The following is a 22,682-nucleotide window of genomic DNA, read 5'->3' on the forward strand; positions in this document are numbered from 1 at the left end:
TGGAATGTATTCTTTAAAAGCAAATGTGCCTTCAGTTGCAATGTGCCCAAGATTTGTTAAGTCCTTTGGCGATGAAAGATTACGATTGAAATTGTGGTCTCGATCTTCCTTTCTCTTTATCTTTTTGGTTACTTACTTGTAAGCCTATTTGCACTTTTGCACTTCTGGCTTTTGTGTTCTGAATTTGCGTCCTTTTTCTTGCTGATTTTGATAGGGTTGAAATGCAGGCAGATGTTTGTTCTGATTGCTGTAGAGGCTCTTGACTTTTCAGACTTGTTGTAATTTTCCGCCTGTTTGGGCCAGTGAATAAGCCTGCTGTATGGTTAAAGAAAATTAAAATTAAAATTAGTACATAAGATACGGCGCACAGTACGGTGATTCGCAGATTACAATACATTAAGATACTCATTGCACATATGTATTCAATCTCATAGCGCACAAGTGTTTTATGCAGTATAAGTTTGAACCTTGAGGGTCCTATCTAAAAGCCGTGACTTAAGCAACCCGGCATTCTTTTAGCGTCATTGACTACATAATACTTGTGAGTTTACCAGGAGAGATCAGCGATCATGTGTTCTAGATATTTATAGGAAGTTATTTTATCAACACAGACCCACCAATCGTATATGAAAGAGGGTTAGCTGGTGGTGCTTTTGAAAGCATTGGCATGCGAAAAGGTGGCGATACAACGTAGGGCTAATGTAAAGTTTGCCAAGTGGTAAGAAGTGGCAAGACCGACTCCCATGGACCTAGTCCGCAGCTACAGCATATGAGGTTTCCTCGTGTTGTCTGCGGTAGCAAAGAAGAATCACTTAGTACGTTGGCTGCTTATGTACAAACTGAAATTGTGATCTAGGAGACTCCGAGGGTGAACTATTTTTCAATTTTCGTTTCGTGTGAAATCCCTCTCTATAGCTGGTCTCGAGATTGGGCAGGTCAGCTTGATTTCCACGAAAAAAAAGATGATTCGCGTTGCAGCACTTCATTCGTCACTGGAGCAAGTGCATGCACCTAAAGCAACGCGCTTACAAATCATCCGGGTGAGTTCAGCCACCAATTTCCATTTCATTCTCAATGGGAACAAAACACAAACATCAAGCGTGTTTGACTTGCAGTCCGTTAAGCTAATTCATGCGGTCACTTAACCGGAAAATGCATTACATCAAACGTGCGCTATTGTGCCTGGGCTGATTGTCTCTTCTCTGTCTCATTAGAAAATATAGACAATAAATCCACTGTAATGTGATGGCTTTCGCTATGATGGTGGAGTGCCCCATATCATGCCGCTGGAAAACTGGAGCCTAGCTGGCCCTGAAGCACACTGCTGATGAGATAAGAAAGTGGGTTATAGTCAATGATCACATTCACCCGACCCTCCCAAAATCACGTGTCAAACTCACTTAATATAGAAATTAGTGTGAATGATGCCAGTTCTACTGTGACCTACCCAGCTTAATTTGTTATATAGCTATAGCTGAAGAAATGAATTGGAACTCTCAGCATTTATCCGAAAGCAGTGTAAGGCACGCACAAGCAGCGAGAGGCGAAATGTCTGTAAAGCGAAGTCTGGCTTTGAAGGATCAGGGGTCACAAGAGTAGGAGCCTTATGAACTTTTGGTTTGAGCGTATTAACGACGTTTTCCGCTTCGTTCGGCCCATGTGTTTGGTTGGATAGTTTCTTGTCCGTGAAAGATGTTAGAGACGGCTTGTTAGATACATTAGCTATGCGGTTATATCTCTGGCATGCCCTCCTTCATCTTTCTGCATTGACCCATGCAGCTTGCAGTTGTTCTTCATTACGCTGGTTCAATCAAAATCTACGCGCATCATTCTGATGACTTTCTACATTGTCACATATTTCTAGAGTTTCCGTCTTGGTCATCTAGTGCAACATCTCAAATTTGCCTGATTTACGGACAGTTTCCGACTGTCTGACAAGCATTGACTAATTCTCAGCTCAGAGCGCCCGAGTGGATGCCACCCAGATGCCATATTCCTCCAATCATTTATGTCCGTGGAGGTGGTGTCATGCCATTGCCGGTATGAGACAGTCGTCGCCAACTCGCTCATTGATAACAACACTGACTGTAAAGGCGTGTCCTCTACGTCTTCAATGAAAGATGCCGCACCACGTAACACAAGTGGTTTCACGGCGAACTTTGCATTCCCCTTCACAGCGAATGCTGACACCAAACATGTGGTTCCGTGGAATGCTTTAATGTGCGCCAGAACAATGCTTTCGCACAGTAATGCAACATTAGCACTCGTGGCAAAAGCAAATATCGCTTTGTCTTTGCAACTTATTTTAACATTCCCACGGTTTAAACAAGGAACATTATAGTGCGTGCTGCAAAAAAGCATTGACAATCTTTCTGCGTGGTCATCCTTGTTACCTATATTTTCATGATGACAAGGCATTCAGCAGCGTAATGCCTGCAGCTACCCCATTAAAATCAACCTCAGCAGTTTCGCTTTGCTTTGTCAGTCGCCTTGCATTAAACTAGTTGTCTCTTACGTGACTACACATTCACGAATGCCTTAGGCGCGATCAGCCCTTTGCTTTTTACAATCTTCTCCACATGTCTAATGGTCCATATCAACCCACGCGCGCTCCCTTTGCCCATGGCGTCACCTTAATACTGCAGAAATGTTGCTCGTTTTCTCGCTTCAAACACTTCCTCTCGCAACCAAACACATTTATGTTCTTCTGGTATTGCTGCTTTCAAGTGCTCATCTAAAATCAGCTCGATGTGGGCCTCGACGTCTTTATTCTCACGTGCCGCCACGTCCTATAAGTTTTCGTAGTGTTGGAGATGGGCCGCGAATGTTTTTCACATCTCCCGTTCTTTTCTTGGCGTTCAAAAAGCATTTGCGATACTCCAATTCCGACAGCTCTGGCTATAGGAGAATGATTGATTTGGTGACCTCATTGTCCTCGTATTGCTTGACATTGACTCGAATGTTTAAGCAGGCCATTGGATTGGAGATTAATCGGAAAACCACTTGTCCTGTACATACTGGTGAGCTTCTTGTGAGCTCTCCACAGAATCAAACCACCTGAGAACCTCACCGTTTGAGGGAAAATTTTGGCATGGCCATGGAAGGAGCTTACAAAAGTGTTCGAGACCCATTAGACGTCCTCAGAGATTGTGCGTTGCCTTACCTGTCACGCAATATACCGACGATGCCTAATCAAATCCGAGCAAGCTCAAGTTCAAGCTTCATGTTTTTTTCTGCTAAATTCGTTGTATATATTTCTCTAACAGAGAGAAGCATACTATACTCGCTCGAATTGTCACCACCATCTCTATCCCCCGCGCCAACCATTTCACTCGTTTTTTTTTTTGTCCGGAATGAGATGACCGAATCAGTTTTTATTAAATGTGTCCTCTTCAAGGAGCTATCACACTCTTAACGTTGCCAAAGGAATGGCTAAGGGATGTAGAGTCGTTCGAGGTGGCCGCAAAGCTGGCCATTACTTTGCCTGTAATGTTCCTCGCTTGCTTAGTGGCCGGAATGCTGTTCACGCCCACAAAAAGCTACCACTGACAGCGCTTTGCCGCAAGAGCCGACTTCGCCTTGTCGCGTGCCTGATCTCCACACCACTCAGGTTGTATTCGCTTCCACAATGCGTGTAAGCGCTCGAATTTCCGAGATACTTGCCAGCACGCTTGTTTCGGAAAAAAAGATGCTGCGTGACTCTCTGCTGCGCTCACAAGTGCGGATGGCCCAGCTGATGTGTCATTTGATATATGTCGCGCTGTGGGATCAGTATTTTACGGCCCGAGTGGGCCTCCGCGGCTCGACATGGCTGCCATCAATGCTTCTCAATCGGTCACATATTGCCAAGTTGCCTTCAATTGGGTGTCCTCGTAACTGTCCTAAAACTCCCTTAGTAGCGAGGCACCGGTATCTGAGTGCGCCTGACCTACTTTACTGGTTCCTACGTGATACCAGAACTCATCTGCTTAGTACAGCAGCGGCCGAAGCTCGGCTGTTACACCAAACCTGTGGTTGGAAAAGAGACACAGACATACCATCACAAATGTCTATTGGGCTTCTTGTCGAGATTAGAACCCAAGTAAATAACTGAGCGTCGGGTTGCGGTCCAGCTCAACCCAATAGTAAAAATTGGTGCATCTGCACCAGGAACAGGTTTTGTAGTAACTCCCGATGACGAGATGGGTGGTCCACCATTTCACAGTTACCGCAAAGGTGAACTCTCTGCAGCAGGCACCTTTCTTGTCACTACCAATCGAGGCAAGTTCACTATATGAAATGCGCAAAGTTTATATAGCCAAAGAAGCTATATTCAAGGTCGCGAAGTATGTCTGGCGGTAGGCAATCTAGTGCAAGTCCCGCAAACGTAGTCTGTGGATGAAGAATGTAAGGCTCCCTACCCTGATGATCAGCAGTACGGGCACCTGTGTACACAAAGAATCAGAGTGATATTGGAAAGTTTGAGAGTGGGAACATTTCTCCAGTTATTCATTGCTGACGTCTGGCTTCGCTCTCTATGCCGGATGTGAGGTATCCGTCGCGCCATTGGCCAGATTTAATATTGCATCACTGATGCATTTGTGTGGAGCAATAATATAAGTGGACAGGTGCCAATAAGCAGGCGCATTTCATTGCCAAACAGTGGCACGAAAAGTAAACAGACAATAGATGCCTAACCTTGCGGAGCTCTGTGGCTTTCGCTGTAGTACACTGGCTGTAGCCTCTGCAACGTTCATAATTGTTTTACTCTAGGTGAGTATTTCCCGCTTTTCGTATGCCCAAGAGGAAGTTATTGGTGTTCACATCGTCTGGCTTGAATATTTTTATTTATAGATCGCATGAAAACCATTTCATTGCAAATTATTTGCTGAATTGTCGAATGTTTTGCTTCTCCGTGCTCAGGTAAAATACAAGGATAAAATTTGTCTTCTTCATCTCGGAGTTTAGATGTATGAGAGATTATTAATTATGCATTCATTTTCAGTGACAGCAGACTGCTTCTTCTGGACCACACAAAGCAAGGCTAGAGGGCGCCATTTTGAGTGCGATTTCATATGGGAGTACTATTGTCATTTCTCTACTGATGTACCATTTGATGGGAGAGAATGTCAGTAGCTGTATGATGTGTCAATAAATGCGAGACAGCAGCTGCACAATGCTATACCAAATTTGAGAAGTTTGATTCCTTATTCTATTGCACCTTCATTTTTTTCTCTGCAAGAGCAATAGGTTTATTGTGAAAATGTCTTGCTAACAGAAGCGTATGGCTGATATCTTTCTAAGACTTGCCAAAGTTAACTTGAATATTCTCATACTTCGTGATTTTTTTCAGCACGTGTAAATTACTCCCAGAGTTACCCCATAAACTTGGCATGTAAAGCAGCTCAAATCCATGAATATGGCGCGTGAACAACCATAGCGACTGCTTTCACAGAAAGGTTTTATTTTCTTTGTTTGATGGCAGGGGGGGGGCGGTATAGCCAACATAACTGTGCTGCTTCACTTGGGTCACATGATAGCTTGATGGGGTGATGGATTACCAAAAAGAATTTGAACTCCCACGCCGATGACCAGAGTAACTGGAAACTGCATACACAACGTATTGTGTTTGAGTGGATTCGAAAAATATATAATGAGGAATTTGCTCTTAACGACTCGCACACCACACTACTTACACTAAATGCGCGTTTCAGTGCGTATATTATTGCCAGTATTGTTTCAACATTTTCAGCGCACAAGGTACCACGAAGTGGTGTGTTCTTTTGAGGAACGAAAACGCCTATTAAACCCTCCTCTTAGGTAATGCCTTGGGTTCTTTAAAGGGAGATGCCTGAAATGGCATGAACTATTTGACCATTTTCTTAACCTGATTTTAAGTAGTTAGGTGACCGTACTGCACAACATTTCATACACGGCCACAGTATAGAAACCACCACGTTCGGTTATTTGTAACCTAACGTAATTGAAACTCTATATCGTGCTAACCTTCCTTGAGGCCTTCGAGTTCCGCCCAAGACAGAAAGCAAAGCTGCTCAGGAAAGGTTGTTTGGTTCTAATTTCTAATTGCGTATGTGCATAGCAATTGTTTTCAAATATGAGATACATATGCACACGTGCGCGCGCGCGCGCACACACACACACACACACACACACACACACACACACACACACACACACACACACATATATATATATATATATATATATATATATATATATATATATATATATATATATATATATATATATATATATATATATATATATATATATGGTTGGCAAATTTCAGTTGCGTTTGGAAGTACAAAATAACAGAAATGTGCTCGTTAGCTAGAAATTTTTAGGTTGTAGGAGTGTCGTCCTTTCCCACACGCTCGATGCTATAGATGCAGTTTATAGCAAACATCTGTTGAGAAGGGCTTGCAAATGCAAATAGTCAAACTACTCGAAAAGTGCCTCTGGATTATTGGACCGTTGCTTTTTCATATGTAACATACAAAGGTGGGCTAGTTGGTGGTCGATATTTGAATGCATAATGCAACCACGCAAACAACATAGGACGAAGAAGGCACAAGACTGGACAAGCGCAGAACTTCAACTCCATGATCAACTTCATGCTTTCTCGTGATAGTTCTTGAAAGACGTTACGAGGCAAAGTCCCATACCACAATATTTCCAACAGGGAATGTTATTCGGTATAGCGCAACAAAACACAGACAAAAGGAAAAACGGCAGACACACACGCCCTTACCGATACGGAGCTCCTGCTCGTTTGTGATTTCTTGCGTCTTTCTTTTGGTGCGCAGTTCCATGATGACTAAAAAACAAGTTCATATCGTCCGTACAAAAGAAGCGAGTTTCTTCGCCACCTAATTACATGAGTCCAATGTACTGTCCTTGTTGTCGATGCCATTAAAACAACATTATGTTATCTCACCAAGAAAGCTGTACATCAAGGCTTGACAAGGATATTACCAGTATTGCTTCGAGCTATCTAACAGACAAAGCCACTCGTTGATGGATGGAATAGTTACATGTACTTTACTAAACTGCTTTTGCACCTTTGCCACAGAAAAATATTTTGGACTGCCAGAGGGGCCACACATTTTTTGAGTGATGCCTATGCTTTCTCTTGCGACTTGTTTTCATCAGAACAGCAAGTTAGCTCATGCACAAAAATTTCCGTCTATATGCGCAATTTATACACTTCTTAAGCCGCACTAAGATGAGTGACAAACAAAATGCCCAGAACACAAAGCGCCAATATAACCACCGCATGCTTAATAAAGTTCCACGAGGAACCTCATAAATAGGTGACCATTCCAGTATGATGTCTTCGTTCCCTGATTTGCCGTGCTTTATGCTCTTTTTAACACCTGAGGAGGAGGAAGAGCTGAAAGGAAAGGAAGAGGTAAACCAGACGCATGTCCGCTTTGCTATGCTACATGGGGGAAGGGGTTTTGAGGATGAAGAGAAAGTGATGAGGAGACAATAGGATGCTTTCAACATGAACATTTGCAGTTGCCTGTCACTGCAAGCCTACAGTCGGACTCTAAGGCCAGTTGACTTCATGAAACGTAGGAATGCCGTTCCACTCTGTCGTTAATAGAAAATTTGTCTCTGAAAATGCTGTGCGGTCAAATCGGTTTAACATATTCCAAAGAAGGTGGCGTTCGAGCTCATAAAGATTGCAGAAACACAACACATGCTCGCTCGTCCCTTCACAGTTGCATGAGTCACTGGCTGCTGTGTGGCAAATCCCAATAAGGAATAAGTAAGCTTCCTCAAAGAACACCCCTAACCAGATGAGAACAGCAGAGCTGCATCATGGCGGAAGTGCGATAGAATGTTCAGCTTCAGCGCATGATCCAGCTGGTGGAGACTACAGTTCGAGAAAATCGGGGTGTTCCGCGAAGTTGGAATCTTGATTTGAGCAGGTAAACGAACCCTTGCAAAAAATAGTTGAAAGTTTATTGAAATATCATTGCTCAATGTCAACAAATGATATTGAAAGAACATTGGGAAATTATTGAAACATTATTGGGGAAGTTGTTAACATTTTGTGAAAATATCATTGGGGCCTTTCAATTTGAAATAATATTGGTGTATTGTTGAAACTATTATGTATTTCAATGTTAAAAGCCCATTGAAACATTGTTGAAGACGTGTTGAGTCTCACATTGAAAGCCTATTGAGGTATTATTGAAATGTGTTTGTCAATATTGAAAGCCCATTGAAGCATTGTTGAAGATCTGTTGAGTCTCAACCTTAAAAGTCCTTTGAAGTATTGTTGCAGCTGTGTGGAAAGTCAACATTACAATTATGTGAAAAGCCCTTTATGCCCCATTGAGTATTTAGCCGTTTAAACCTGCACTATTCTTAAAATACTGCTCAGCTATGTTGGGTTGCGTATAATTATTTTTGATGTCACGTTAATATGTTTGCTGTGAGGATAGGAGTAAAATTCAGATACAGGCATTTTGTATTGCAGGCCTCGGACGCCCTGGGCTCGAATGCATGCTCCTAGATTGCATGTAATAAACCTTATTGCAAAGCTTCTAGCGGTACTGTTATGCCACTTTTTCAATTGTCACAGTGAATGGTCCTTCACGAAATAAAAAGGGCTGAACTGATGCAGACAAAACCGTTTTCCTGGGTGAAAAACATCTATTTGTAGCCAAACATTTTTGTATGTGTACAACCATTTGTAGTTTGAGAATATCAGAAACTTCTTAAAAACTATTGCAAAGTACAAACTTCCTGCAGCTTGACGCCATAACAAAACTGAATACTGACAAACGTAATCTGTGTGGCGCTCAAGCAAAACACATTTCATAAAATAAATAAATCTTGAAAAATAAATACCTAAATAAATAAATTTACAAGCATACTGACATCACCGTAAATAAAAAACACTAAAAAAAGGCACTTGCTTTCTCTATTAGGTAGCCAGTGGTACTGTAACCATTGCACGGTTCACTTGAGGCCACACCACTCACTGAGACACTGATCTGAGCGGTGGTTGTCTTTGTTCTATGGAATTTATTAAAGTCTGGCTGTTGAAGCTAACATAATTCTAGATACAGAGTGCCAAACGTTAGTTGCATAATAAATCAAGATCCATGTTCAGCTAATTACCAAAAACTGAATCCTAATAATTTTTAATGCTCTCGTGCATTAAGGACAGAACACTTGGCCTGAGAGATTTTGGGATAACAACGCTACTGCTCCGCAATATACACCCCTGCTTATCGACAACTCATACCAACGAATAACATAGGGGATTTATTGCTTTTCCGTTTCTTTTGTCCAACCGCGGCACCTCATGTCTGTTACTGCGTTTAAAACCTCATCCCTGCTTTTCTCTTTAGCCACTTCCTTGGCTGTGAAAAAACCTCCAAAAGTGGTGAAAGAAAGCTTCTGGTTCGTCCTCTGCAGTTATTTCCATCAGCAGTCTTGGCAAAGCATCTGCATTGCCTACTTGTTGATCATTATTATGCTTGATGACATACTGATAAGCGGCGAAGAAATTTTTCTAACGCTGTACTTATACTTTCGATAGTACTTAAACTATCGCAATTTCACTGCACTGTCTGTTCCGATCAAACAGCGGGGTCGGTGGCTGATGACGAGTCACAATTTATAACTGCCGTCCGAGTAAGGACTTATGGCATTTTTATGTCAAATATACTGACTAAAGCTTCGCGCTCAATTTATGCGTAGTTCCTTTCAGCAGCTGTGAGCGTGCAGGTCGCGAAAACGATTGGTCTTTCGTCATGATATTTGGTACGTGCAGGCATCGCTTTGACGCCTTATGCCGATGCGTCACATGATAGACGCAGCGGTTTCTTTCTTGCGTACAAAACTAGCACTGACTCTTCGCGCAGAAGCAGTTTACATTTTGAAAAGGTGTTTTCACTCTATTTTGTCCACTCACGCATACAATCGTTTTTAAGCAGCTTATAAAGTGGTTGTAAGGTTTTTGCTGTTTGCGAAAGGGAGCTACCGTAATAATTCACCAGTCCTAGGAAAGTCTTCAGTTCCTAGGCGCCGGTAGGATTGGCGCCCTCCTTGTACTTTCCTCTTGGGATAAATGCCGACTGCCTCCAATTCTTTATCCAAGTAGCGGACGCGGTGTTTTGAAAAATAAAATGTTTGGTTCTGACGCTCATCCCGTGGCACTGCAGTCTCTGGAGCACCTGTTCGGTACGTCTCAGGCACTCGTGCTGTCTTTCTTCCTATGAGACTATCATCTAGATAGCACACTGTGCCCTCTAAGCCAGCCAATGGCCGATCCATTACCGACTGGAATATGGCTGGGGCGCTCGCATTACAAAAATGTGAACGCGTGAAACAAGAAAGGCGAAGGTGTGTATTTAACGTTAGCTACTCTTGCGAATGGCTATCAGTTTGAAGTTGAAAATACACTTTTGATAAATCAAGCGCACTGAAACAGGCCTCCTCTGCCACTGACACGAACACATCTTCCTGTAATTGCAACGGGTAGTGGGCTACCGTAATAAAGTGGTTTAGGACACATTGGTAGTCACCACAGACCCTGACGGCTTCTCCATCACTCTTCTAAAGAGCTACGCAAGGGGCTGCCCATTAACATTCGCGTACCGCATACAAGACACTCGACGCTTCCAACTCCTGGAACCCTTTCTTCAACCTTGTCGTTCACGCCGTACTGCACTGGACTAGCTTTGCAGAATACTGGTTGTGCTCCCTCATTCCAAAAAAAAAATGTTTCGACAAAGCAATGCCGCTACTGTGCGCCGTTGTTCATTCATTGCTACCAAGAGCGGCAGTCTCAAAGTGCTCTGATCAGCTGCAGTTGCAGTGACACTGCCGCTCAAGCGAACGCTTCAGCCATTGTAGGTCCGCAAGCGGAACTGCGCTGGCTGAGATGGCTGTTGTCTATAATATTTCACAAGTTCCTCTTCAGCACTAAGAGATGTAGCTGAACCTTTGTCTATTTCAATAGCTATTGCTTGCCCGTTTCCATTCATATCAACTTTGTACAGCTGAATTCTTTCTCCTGGGGCGTGTAATTCTAAGCTAGACGCAACCTGACCCCCAGTGAATTGGTTCTGCCTTGTATTACACATGCTAGCGCAATGTCCTGTCCGAGAGCAACCCTGCCTTGGTGTGTCGGCAGTGTTGATGGTGCTGGCGACCCTCCCTCCTCCCCAGCGAAAGCAAGACGGTATCCTGTCTTTGTGAGCGGACACTTTTCTTGCGCTCACCGCCCAAGCTCGCCGACTGTCGCTCGTCGGCTGCGTACTCACCGTCCTGTCACTACCTTGCCACTTGACATCATCTTCTGGTTCTTGTGTCAAGCTTGTTGACGATAGCATCTCTCTCGCGTCGCTTTGTAAGGAATTCCATGGACGTTCTGGTTATAACATAACAAATACTTGCTCTGATAGTTATAATCACTAAATTGTTAACAATCCCTACAGGCATCCACTTTTCCGTCTGCAAAACAGAAACAATTATTCCTTTGCACAAGTCTGGAAGCAAGACCTCACCAAAATTGTAGTTCCAACCAAAAAAATTGTAGCACCCAGTGCAGATTACAAGAAAATATTATTTTTGCTAATCTTCCATATTTCCCTCAGCCTAATTCATTGTTTTCGTCCGAAGCAGAGGCGTCTGCGTCAGCACGCGTTTGGTGTGTTGCGACACCATGGACCCTTGCACACGGTGGTTGAACCCTCCCGTGTGTAGCCTTACATCACATAGCTATGTCCGGGGAATAGGGTACCCCGGGGGGTTGAGAAAATGCTCAGTGCTTGGTCTTTTACGGCCGCTCGGCGGAGGCTACACACCCCTTCGGCATCAACTTCACGTAGACGGAACCCGCGGACTGACCCAACGAGGAGAAATCCGTCGCCACCTATTCCTATCCTCCTCGCCAATCTTCGTCTCCTGTCGGTTTCAATATTTTCTGCCGTCTCCTCCCTTGTATAACTTCTGATGTAAACAGCTATGCTTAACCCTGTGTGAGTAGCCAATCTAGGATATTTCATAGTCAGATGTAGCGGTAAAGTACAGTTGGCTTACAGAGGACCTGTTTTTGGAGGTCCTGTAGTGTCACCTATTAGGGCTTCATATCGGGTCGCGGGCGTTACTCTCGAGAAGAACAGCCACGCTTACGGGTACATGCTTTCCCCCGTTCCTTGATAGCCCGTAAAAAAGGAGGCGGAATGAAGAATTTCTCAAATGTATGGGTTGTAAAACAGATTTCCCCCGTTATCATATATATTACTGTAAAAACCGGAAAAACTGTGAGAAGCGTCTCAACCGGCCTTGCATCAAAATTTCTAGCTGATACTACAGGTACATGTTATAAAGCTACTAAATTGGCCTGCGGTGACATCCTCTTGGAATTCCGCGACAAGGTACAGCACGAAAAGCTGCCTAATCTAGTCAAATATGGGGACATTGCACTGAATTTCGCCAACAGCGCGCACTGAACACAGCCTGTGGCGTCATATTGCGCGATCAGTTTGTGATTATAGTTGGATATGTTGGCTCTTCACCATGCTGGCACAATTTAATTCGTGGCAGCAACTTTGTTTCCTAACAGCATCTATTGTTTTGACTACATTAGAAGAGTTAACTGCTGGGCTAGTTGGTGTTCTTGCATACTGGAAAGATTTTGCACCAAAAAACACAACACACACAAGAAAGACGACAACACCACGGGCGCTACTTCAACTGTTTAATGAGTGAAAGCACTCGACATATATAGCCATCCAAAACATCGCGCATGCGTACAAGGCAACATGGAGTACATAGTTTTATCAAAGTAGGCGTGATAGAAACTTCAGCTCAGCCTCGTAAAGAAAAACCGATGTATCACTAACACAGTTAGGAACCGCTTTCTTGATGTAGAATGCTTCCAGTGTTTTACGCGATGTCTGATGTTTGCCTCTACCCAGAATCCTCGCTTCGCGGAACCGTGGAACGCAATAGGTGCAAGCCCTGCAGTGATCAACAAGTCGCTCACCTTCATTATTTTTTATACCTTTTGCATGTTCCCTAAGCCGGTCGTTGACACAACGCCCCGTCTGTCCAATGTAGGATTTTCCGCAGGACAGAGCAATTTCATACACGACGTTTGTGGCACACTTTACGAAACGCTGGGCATGCTTCTTCTAAGCCGTCGCATAACTTGCGAAAGCGAAAGGCCTGGCTGTCAGAAGAAGCATGCCCAGCGTTTCGTAAAGTGTGCCACAAACGTCGTGTATGAAATTCCTCTGTCCTGCGGAAAATCCTACATTGGACAGACGGGGCGTTGTGTCAACGACCGGCTTAGGGAACATGCAAAAGGTATAAAAAATAATGAAGGTGAGCGACTTGTTGATCACTGCAGGGCTTGCACCGATTGCGTTCCACGGTTCCGCGAAGCGAGGATTCTGGGTAGAGGCAAACATCAGACATCGCGTGAAACACTGGAAGCATTCTACATCAAGAAAGCGGGTCCTAACTGTGTTAGTGATACATCGGGTTTTCTTTACGAGGCTGAGCTGAAGTTTCTATCACGCCTACTTTGATAAAACTATGTACTCCATGTTGCCTTGTACGCATGCGCGATGTTTTGGATGGCTATATATGTCGAGTGCTTTCACTCATTAAACAGTTGAAGTAGCGCCCGTGGTGTTGTGGTCTTTCTTGTGTGTGTTGTGTTTTTCGGCGCAAAATCTTTCCAGTATGTTTTGACTACGTGCGTGCCTAAGCTGCGTTATCGCTGATGTGTGGTGTCTCCATCTGTGTAGTGTTTCCCTTCCTATTCCTGAGCGGTCATTGACGCCGGAACTGACACACGTACTTTCTATCCTGCTCTCATCTATCTCTCTGGGGACTTTTCTCCTTATTCTACCTCTCTGTTTTCACCCTCCAAAAGCTTCCTTTTTTGCAAGAACTTTCTCCTTCATTTTGCCACTCCCACATTTCCAAACTTTTGCAGATTGTGTTATTTTACGAGTAGGCTACTTTGTGCAGCCACTTTATTTTATGGTAAGTATTTTCACCGACATAGGGGTATTGTTTCGGTTCATCCTCATCAACTGCACGATCACAAGACCTACTTGCCTCTCGGCGGTATTAATTCTGCTACCTCAGCTGCTTCCTCACTTTCATTAGTCTACAAACCATCAATGGATTTTGCGCTTACAATATTCAACATCTTCATCAATAGATTTTCTACTCTCTGTTTACCGGGGCACCCTGCTCATGGAGCAGCCATTTCGCCATCAGCCATTTTCACATTACTTTTGAACATCAACGACTTCTTTGAGCCGCCCATCTACTATTATTCACAAAATGAACAGCAGCGCTCATTGAACTTTGGGCGAGTAGCCTGCATTGAGCCTCGTAAGCGGAACGCCGTTTCATCCATGACCAGGAGAGTGATATACGTAACAATGGTGCGATACAGCCGTCATGCAGTTCTTGGCGCTCCCGATTTGTAATGGCGAGGTAAAAGACGGTTGCATCAGATTAAGTGTGGAGAAATGGCGCCCTATATAAATGAAACAAAATGGTACTTATGCCCTGCCCCAGATCTACAACGGCCTAGACGGTCTGCAAGGAGTGGACTTTTTTTTTCTTGGCTCTTCTATCGGGGTACTAGCCAGTACCTATGGACTTGCTAGCGTTGACTGCCTCAGGACTGAATTAATTGCTCTCGATGGTTTACACGAGTTTAACGTAATGCTTCTCGACATTTTCAATGAGCGTACTACTTTCAAACGACTCATGGACAGCCTAATTTGAGGCCTCAAATGAAGCAACTGTCTTTGTTATCTAGATGACGTCATTGACTTATTTCGGGACCTGGCATCTCATCTCCCCCGCTTCGCAAGTGTCCTCACTTGGATTACACATGGTGGGCAGCAGATCAATTCAAAGAGGTGTCATTTTGCTACACGCTGCCTTACCATCTTTGTCGGAGGCTAATACAAGTGCGGGGTTCTTCACACCCCTACTATGCTAAGCTTTGGCCCGTTGCCGAGTTCCCCAGGCCAACTACAATGAAATAACTTGTTGGTATTTTAACCGATGCATCCGCAACTTCACGTCCATCATTGCTCCTTTGACAAAGCTCCTTGCCGACATGCTAGGCGTCTCGGCTTAGGCTCGATCCTGCCACTTCACCACTTTACGCCATCTCCTTACCTCCTCTAATGCTCAGTGCTATTTTATGCTACCCGATCCAACATAAAATCCACATGGACGCTCACCGTGTTGATATTGAAGTTCACCGTAGTAATAGCACCTACACCAAAAACAGACGCGGACTATTCTTGTCCAGCAAAGGCGTGGCTTGTCCACATTGTTACCTGGTCACCTAGCTCCACCTGTTCACCTAGCTCCACCTGTTCACCTAGCCCCACCTGGTCACCTAGCTCGTTGGACACTACGACTCCATGATTATGGAACTGGTGTTATCCACAGGTCCTGCCGTAGACATGTAGGTGCCTACGCCCTCTTCCATTCTACCCTTCCCCATGGGCCTGGCCCTACATCTGTCTCTGGCAACAAGTGTTTTGCCCTTTCCATACGCTGGCACGCTATTCCACCAGCGCCAGGATCCTTGGACATCCTCTCTCTCACAGTTGTCGCATAAGATATCGCCATGTAACACCAACCCAACGCTTCGACGCAGTGCTCGTAACTTTGCTATCAACGATGAGCTTCTGTACCACCGCAATTATTTATCTGACAGCCGTAAAGTATATCGGTGATTCCTCGCCGTGTACACTCTGACACCTGTACCAAATTTGGTTCAGACCCGCAATGCGACTAGGCCAGAGTATTGAACACCGACGCCTACCTCTGGCTTTGGTACTACTCGCGGGGATTGCACTACTTCGTCTGGCACTATGTCCGCTCTTACACTGATTGCCAACACCGCAAGAATCCACCCTACAGAAGCACTGGGCTGATCCACCGCTTGCGATATCCCATAAGTATTTTTGACTGCATTGCTATTGATAAGGACGGACACCTTCTGAATAGTCCAAATGAGATCCGCTGGGTCATTGTCACTATACCACTTCATTTGCTAAGCTGAACCTCCACGGATTCCGTCGGCCACCTCACAAGAAGTCACCCTCTTCTCCCTCCATGACTTAGGTCTTCGGCCTTGGGTGCGCCGTCAGCTGCTGAGCGATTACGGGCATTTCTCCCCGAAACCCTATAAGCCCTTATACGTGAATGCTACATTGTTCATCTGACTAGAAGCGCGTATCAACAAACCGTCAGAATGAATGAGTGCTTTAAGCTTACACAAAACAACATGCTCGCCGAGCATGTGTCCGCTGATCATACAACTTGGGACCAGGCGCTACTCTTCACTACCTTCTGTTAGGAATGGCCTGCCAAGGTGGCAACGTGCTAGTCATTTCAGCCCGCTGCACGTGTTTCGATCCAGCCGCGGTGGGGGCGCCCTTCAGAGATCCACCGAGGACAGCGCTAACCAACCATGAACTTCCTTTGGAAAACTGCGGACTACGTCTGCTCTGGAATTTAGAGGCGCCGGCTGGGTTCGGGCGTGACCACCTGGCTATGAGGACGCAGGACAATGGACACCACGGCGACTGCGCTGCAAACGTCGTCTGCCCGCGGAGGGGGCACTGAAACCTGTGTGTGCGTGTGTTTGTGAAACGCCCCGCAGAGAGGTAAAACGTCCCGCAGAGAGGTGGCTGGTTTATGATGGCATCGAACGTTTGGCCTCACCTAGGGATCTAGGGAACGCGAAGTGGATATAACGAGCTGTTGTCGGCGGCTAGAGAGTGCTCGTCGTCGTTCTCTGTACTCGTGTTTGTACTCGTTAGTGGTGCACTCGTGTGCTGTATGCTCGTCTTGCGTGCTCCATTTGGGACTCACACTAGACTGTGTAAATATATCCCTTGTTGAAGTGTAAATTCCTGTAAATAAATTCTGTTCGCCTAAGTCCCGACGAAAGTCAAGGTCCTCCCTACAGCTACGAGTGCCAAACCCTACATCTGGATGGCAGCGGTGAGATCGGCCTACGGCTCGTAGATCAGCCTACGACTCGGGAGACAGCAATCGCAGGTCACGGACTTTGGCACATGGTGACCGAACGGTGTCCTGATCAAGTTGGAGGTGACTTGGGATTGACCACCTCTTGCAACTGACTGGATACGGCGGAGAAGGACTGGTGATATGATGCTACTTCAGTGGACAAGCGTTTGGTTTTGCCTGTAAGATTTACCAGGCTTCAATTTCGCAGTGTTTGTTGATTTGATTAGCTGGGGATCTTTTACTTGTATTCTGATTTGCGTGGGTATCGCAACAAGTGCTGTGTGACAGCAGAGCCAAAGCTTAAAGTAGCGACCATGATGCTGATGTGTTTGACGAGAGCTGACCTGTTGTGGTTGTGTGAGAAGGTCGAGGTAGACGTAGAGGAGGATTTGACGGAATGAGAAATTCGTAAAACCATTCTCGCAAGTAACAATGATTTGAAATTCATAGAACACATTGGTAATCGAATTCTAAGCAGAAAACGAGAACAGGAAATAATTAGGCAATAACGGGAAGAATTTAGACTACAACAGGAAGAATTTAGACTACAACAGGAAGAAGCTAGGCAGGAACTGAAAAGCATTTCGCTGGAGAAAGACCTAACAGAAGTAACGAGGCAGTACGTTGCCGCATTGAACAAGGATATTCAAGGTTTGGAGCAGGAAATCGAGCGAAGTCAACAGCGGCTTGAGAAATCTGTAGACTGGACGCAGCGAAAGTGGGAGGAAGTCGATAGCATATTTCAGTCGAAAGCCTAGAAAAGTAGTAGCACCTGCGTGATTAGCAGCACGTTCTTTAGTGAACTCGAAGTGCTAGCAGTTAACGATGCCTTAGTGGCAGCAGAGGCCGTTAAAGGCCAGAGTGAGAGCGACGAGGTGCTGTGCCAACAGAGGACTGTAGAGACAGCTAGGCCAGCTGCGAACAAATTGGCACAGTTACCACGCGTGTGCGTCGCATGTAAAGTTAACGAGGTTGCTATTGAAGTAGAGTACTCCTGACGCGACAGACGCGAGCACTCATGTAGAGTCAGATCTGCATGCCGAAGTGCAGTGCCAGCTGGACGATGCAGTTGAGGGCAGCTCTCAGGATTGCGAGCTGCATAGCTCAAGAGAAAACAACTGCATTGTTGAGGGATCGGTGCAGCTCACCGCCAGTCTGGTTAGCCAAGAGAGGGATGATTTAGTTAAGGATCATTCAGACTGTACGGATAAAAGACCGATCAGGGCTGTCGAGGTGTGTACCGGCCAGCACGAGGCGCTAGAGGACGGCATGAAAAGACTTCAAAGAGAAAGCGCTGTAAAGAGAAGCGCGATAAAGACCGAAAGACGGTGACACTTGTAGCACAGCCAAAGACGGCGAGAGACCCAAAAGGGCAGGGCGCGAGGAGAAGAAAGGTGCGGTCGTCGTTGACGACATGTAGGCATCAAGCACGTTCGAGCCACCGGTCGAAAAGAGACCGAGAAGCATGTTCTGCACGGACGCGGACAAATGGTATGGGTCAGTTACCTTCCGTGTCGGTACGTCGTTCTTTTCGAAGTTCAGCGTGTAGTTCGAAGGAGCGCAAGGTGGCAAGACGAGACCAGATGGTAGAGAGTCGTGACGCGATCAGTCGAGATCGTGATGAAAGCGGGGCGCCAGGGCATAAATTGGTAGGAGACTGCAACGTCTTGGAGGACCTGATACTGAGTCAGCCCTTTTGTTGTTCCGGGGTAGCCAGAATAGCTTTCGAACTGCGACCACCTCGGTTACGGCTAAAAAGGGTAAGTCAGCCATAAACATTTGGAACGGGAGGCCAAGAGAGCCTCCGCAGAAGTGAAACGTGGTGTTTTTTTAGCATGTGAAAATTTAGCGATTTGAGGCTAGAATTTATTTCAATTTGTGAGGTATGAGCTTTATTTATGTTTTCGTTCGAGAAGCTCCGAGATTTGAAAGATGAGATTTAGGTAAAACATTAGTTTCGCGATGGTTCAGTAATGAGTAGATAGGCTTTCTATTTTTGTGGGTGTGTGAGTAACCTGAAGGGCAAGGTTATCGTTGAGAGGCCTATCGTACCGCGCGGATATATTAGTTAACCTTTTTTTATGTGTGTCTTCGTTTTCTAAGGTTAAGCGCGTAGATTTTTTTGTGAGTGCATGATGTGCACTGAGAAGCGTTCTTAGTTCCTTTAGCGCTTGTCCTGTGCGGACGGAAGGAAGCAGAATGTTTATGACTGGGTTGCTCGTGTGTGTTGAGGGCAGCCGTATTCTGACTTCTCTAGTGCACGTGCGTGGAACTAGTCGTTAGAAGACACATTTGTTCAAAGGTTCCTCTGTGTTGCGTAAGTTACGCAAGTTTGGTTGTTCGTTTAAGAAACGTGTCCTGTGTGGATTAAAGGAAGTAGTGTGAGTAAGCGTGATGAAAACTTTGTGTGTGACGCAAGTACGCGGTCGGAATAGGGACCACAGAGCTAGCGCGATTGTGATTACGCACCTGTGGTGTTGGCCAGACTGTTCAGCCGCAGCAGTACGTGAGATAAGTACGCCACTGCGTTAAGATAAGAACAGGCTGTTCGTGAAGTTAGGCTGCTTAAGATATGTTCGAGTATTGGTGATTGAGAGCCTTCGGGTAAGTTCCGCGTAAACCTCTTGTGCTGCGCGACGGTCGGGTTTGGTCGAACTCAAGAGGAACGTGAACGCTCGCTTTGGCGGCACGAGATATTGGGGCAAAATTTTGGGTTTCCCAGTTGAGTGACTTGCATTGAAATTTTGAAAGGAAGCCTGGTGGGTTAACAGCTGATTCCGGGCGTTTGCACGCTGAGTGGTATTGCGTTGCCTGGATCGACTCTTCTGTGCCAGTTGTGAGATAGTTGAAGGCACTCCAAGTGCGCAGGGATTGCAGAGAGTAAAGCCATCTTCTTGCTCGCCAGCCGTTCTCTTCCGGCCCAGCGTCTGTCAGCACTGGCCAGTCGAGATTTTCCTGGCCATGGAAGAGCTGTTAGGAATGGCCTGCCAAGGTGGCAACGCCCTTCAGAGAACCAGCGAGGATAGCGCTAACCAACCGTGAATTTTTTCAAGAGAACTTCACAGCTATCGTTCACTTTGAGATTGAAGTGGTGAGTCCGGCCCCGCTTCATCCACGACCCCTTGACGGTACCTTGACCAAGCGGCGCCCACTATTTCCGTCATTGAAGCAGTTGTGCGGAAAGAAATTGCAAACCTTGGCATCCCTAACGCCTGCTCTGTCTCCCGACCCGATTCGGCAACTATTCCCACGTCCACAACCTGTAATGACCGTTTGCTCCCAGACCACGAAATCCCGCTGAAGGACGAACCCCAGAAAACAAACCGATCTGCTTCCGCTGCCCCCGCGTTGTTCATGTAGCCCGCCACTGCCGCACCACTTGGATGCCACCGTACTGGAGCTCATTCTCTGCTCCTTGCCCATATGCCGACGCTCGCTGTTATTCACCTCGCCGTGTGTACCCTACTTCTCATGCCCATGACAACCGCTCCTCCGTGCGATCGCCATTGGCTTGCCTCACCGCCGTCGCTCCCCGTTGCCCCAACCTCGCCGCCTTTCCTCGCCAAGCCGACGGACAGAAAACTAGGCCATGCAGCTCCTGGGGGTAGTGCTGCGTCACATTCGTCCTGTCCAAATGGTTTGTTGACGCCCTTGACTAACAAGAACTTAATTGAAGTAGACGTAGATGGTGTTCCGTTGACGGCATTAATTGATACTGGAGACCAAGTGTCCATATTGAGCGCTAACCTATGTCGTCGCCTCAAAAAAGTTCTACCTTACACTTGGCTGCTGCCAAGTGTAAGGTAGTGCTATGTAGTGTGCTACATGCTACATAAAGTACTATGTAGTGCCATGCGCACTGTTATGAAAAAGGTACTATACAGATCCGACGTACTGTGGGAGTCCTTGATAAGGAGATCATTTTTTAAACTAACTGGCTGTCAAGCGTTGTTTGGTGTTTCCAAAAGTATTACGAGCCGTCTTAAGCTGTTTTGCGCAAATTGAGCAATTGTATGTGCGCGTGACATACGAAAGCATGTGTGACGCCAGCTGCAGCACAACGACGACAGTAACGATAATCACACGATGGTGACAACATGGTTATTATTTCCGCCATCCGGCTGAAGTATAGGACGTGTAGAGTGTTCAGTTCTCTAGAGTGACATGCAGAAGATCGTCGCGAGGGACCAAAGGTTAAAAATCATATGTTTATGTACAAATGTTTACGCGATGTGGCTTATGCTAAAACGGCGATTGTATTTGTATTCCGGTGAAGAAAGAGCGTTCGCATTGGGCCAGTCACTAATCTGGTATGATGTCGCCAGCTCCGATATAGCGTTTAATGCTACCATGAAAGCACTGCACACTTTGGGATGGTCCAGAAAGAGGGGAAGTCAAACAAAGTGGCACAAAGTGTTGGCTGCCACGAGGCCCCAATTCGTAAAACATGCAAGACAGGCACGGCTAAACGACTTAAAGAGACAGTCGCCGATCGCACCAGGGAATTAGTTACATGTGTGATCAAATGACAAATATTTATCTTTCTTCGCACGTGCTAGAGTAAGAAATTTGTTCTTTTGTAGTAAATTATTGTATGCGTTGACAGTGCTCCACAGTGCTGGAACAAATATAGAATGAATATATCATGTTTTTCTGTGTTTATTGCAGCATCCAATTTATTAAGCATCCAACATCCGCAATGATCTGCTTAGGATTGTTCGCAATTACCACATGTTTTTCATATTTATTTGCTCGAGAGCTACTTAAAGGCTTCATGCCTATTCGAAATATTCAGAACCTTTTCCAAAGCGTTGTTGGCGAAGAGTGTTTTGCCAGCATATTGCCCGGGTTTCTCCTTTCTTCAGCGAGTATAAACGGGCAAATACTCCCACAGGTGAAAAGGGTTCGCTTAAAGGTAATTTACGAAAAGGGTTCTACTTAAATTGAGGACGACACAACGAGCTATGGCAAGAAGAATGATGGGTGTAACGTTAAAAGATAAGAAAAGATCACATTGGGTAAGGGAACCACGCGAGTTAATGATATCTTAGTTGAAATCAAGGAAACGAAATGGGCATGAGCAGGATCTGTAATGAGGAGTGAGATATCCGATGGTCATTAAGGGTAACGGACTAGATTTCAAGAGAAGGTAGCGTAGCATGGGGCGGCAGAAGTTAGGTAGGAGGATGAAATTAAGAAGTTTGCAGGGACAACATGGCCACAATTACTACATGACCGGGGTAGTTGGAGAAGTATGGGCGAGCGGTTTGCCCTGCAGTGGGCCCAACCAGGGTGATGATGACGACCCCCACAGGGTTGTCTGTGTTAGTGGGCGTTCGGTTTGTTCCGACACGACGTACTCAAGCACATGAATGTTCGGCCTTCCTGGGTCTAACCACCGTTCATAGCTTAGCCGTGCCCGCGGAAAAGGGGATCCTGAGGGCTGGGCCAAAGGCGGGTGTGTGGACATTTACGTCCCTTTGGTCTCGGCTTCACGTATGCATTACCTACAGTAATGCCTACGTGAGCCGTGAGTACTGCCTACAGTCCGGAGGGGCCCTCCGGACTGTTAACTTCACCACCCCCTGGGGGGAAATCGGTAGTGGCCTTTTCCTGTCTCT

At 45.7% G+C, this 22,682-nt stretch overlaps 1 protein-coding gene across 6 annotated transcripts in view; it reads left to right on the plus strand.

Moving 5' to 3' along the window:
• LOC135899959 (uncharacterized) overlaps positions 1–22,682 on the plus strand; it is a 147,241-nt gene that overhangs the window by 118,196 nt on the left and 6,363 nt on the right. For 3 of the 6 annotated variants that reach the window (XR_011509015.1, XR_011509016.1, XM_070527303.1), the window contains one exon: positions 4,985–5,103. The exons of 2 other annotated variants lie outside the window; for them this stretch is intronic. Coding sequence is in view for 1 of the 4 variants with exons in the window: in XM_070527303.1 (XP_070383404.1) it covers positions 4,985–5,027 (43 nt within the window). In the remaining 3 variants the exon portion in view is untranslated. Of the gene's footprint in view, positions 1–4,984; positions 5,104–22,682 lie in introns of those variants that run through there. One more of the 6 variants, XR_011509014.1, reaches the window with a different exon arrangement.

Source organism: Dermacentor albipictus, chromosome 10, assembly GCF_038994185.2.
Source record: "Dermacentor albipictus isolate Rhodes 1998 colony chromosome 10, USDA_Dalb.pri_finalv2, whole genome shotgun sequence".
NCBI classification, from domain to species: domain Eukaryota; kingdom Metazoa; phylum Arthropoda; class Arachnida; order Ixodida; family Ixodidae; genus Dermacentor; species Dermacentor albipictus.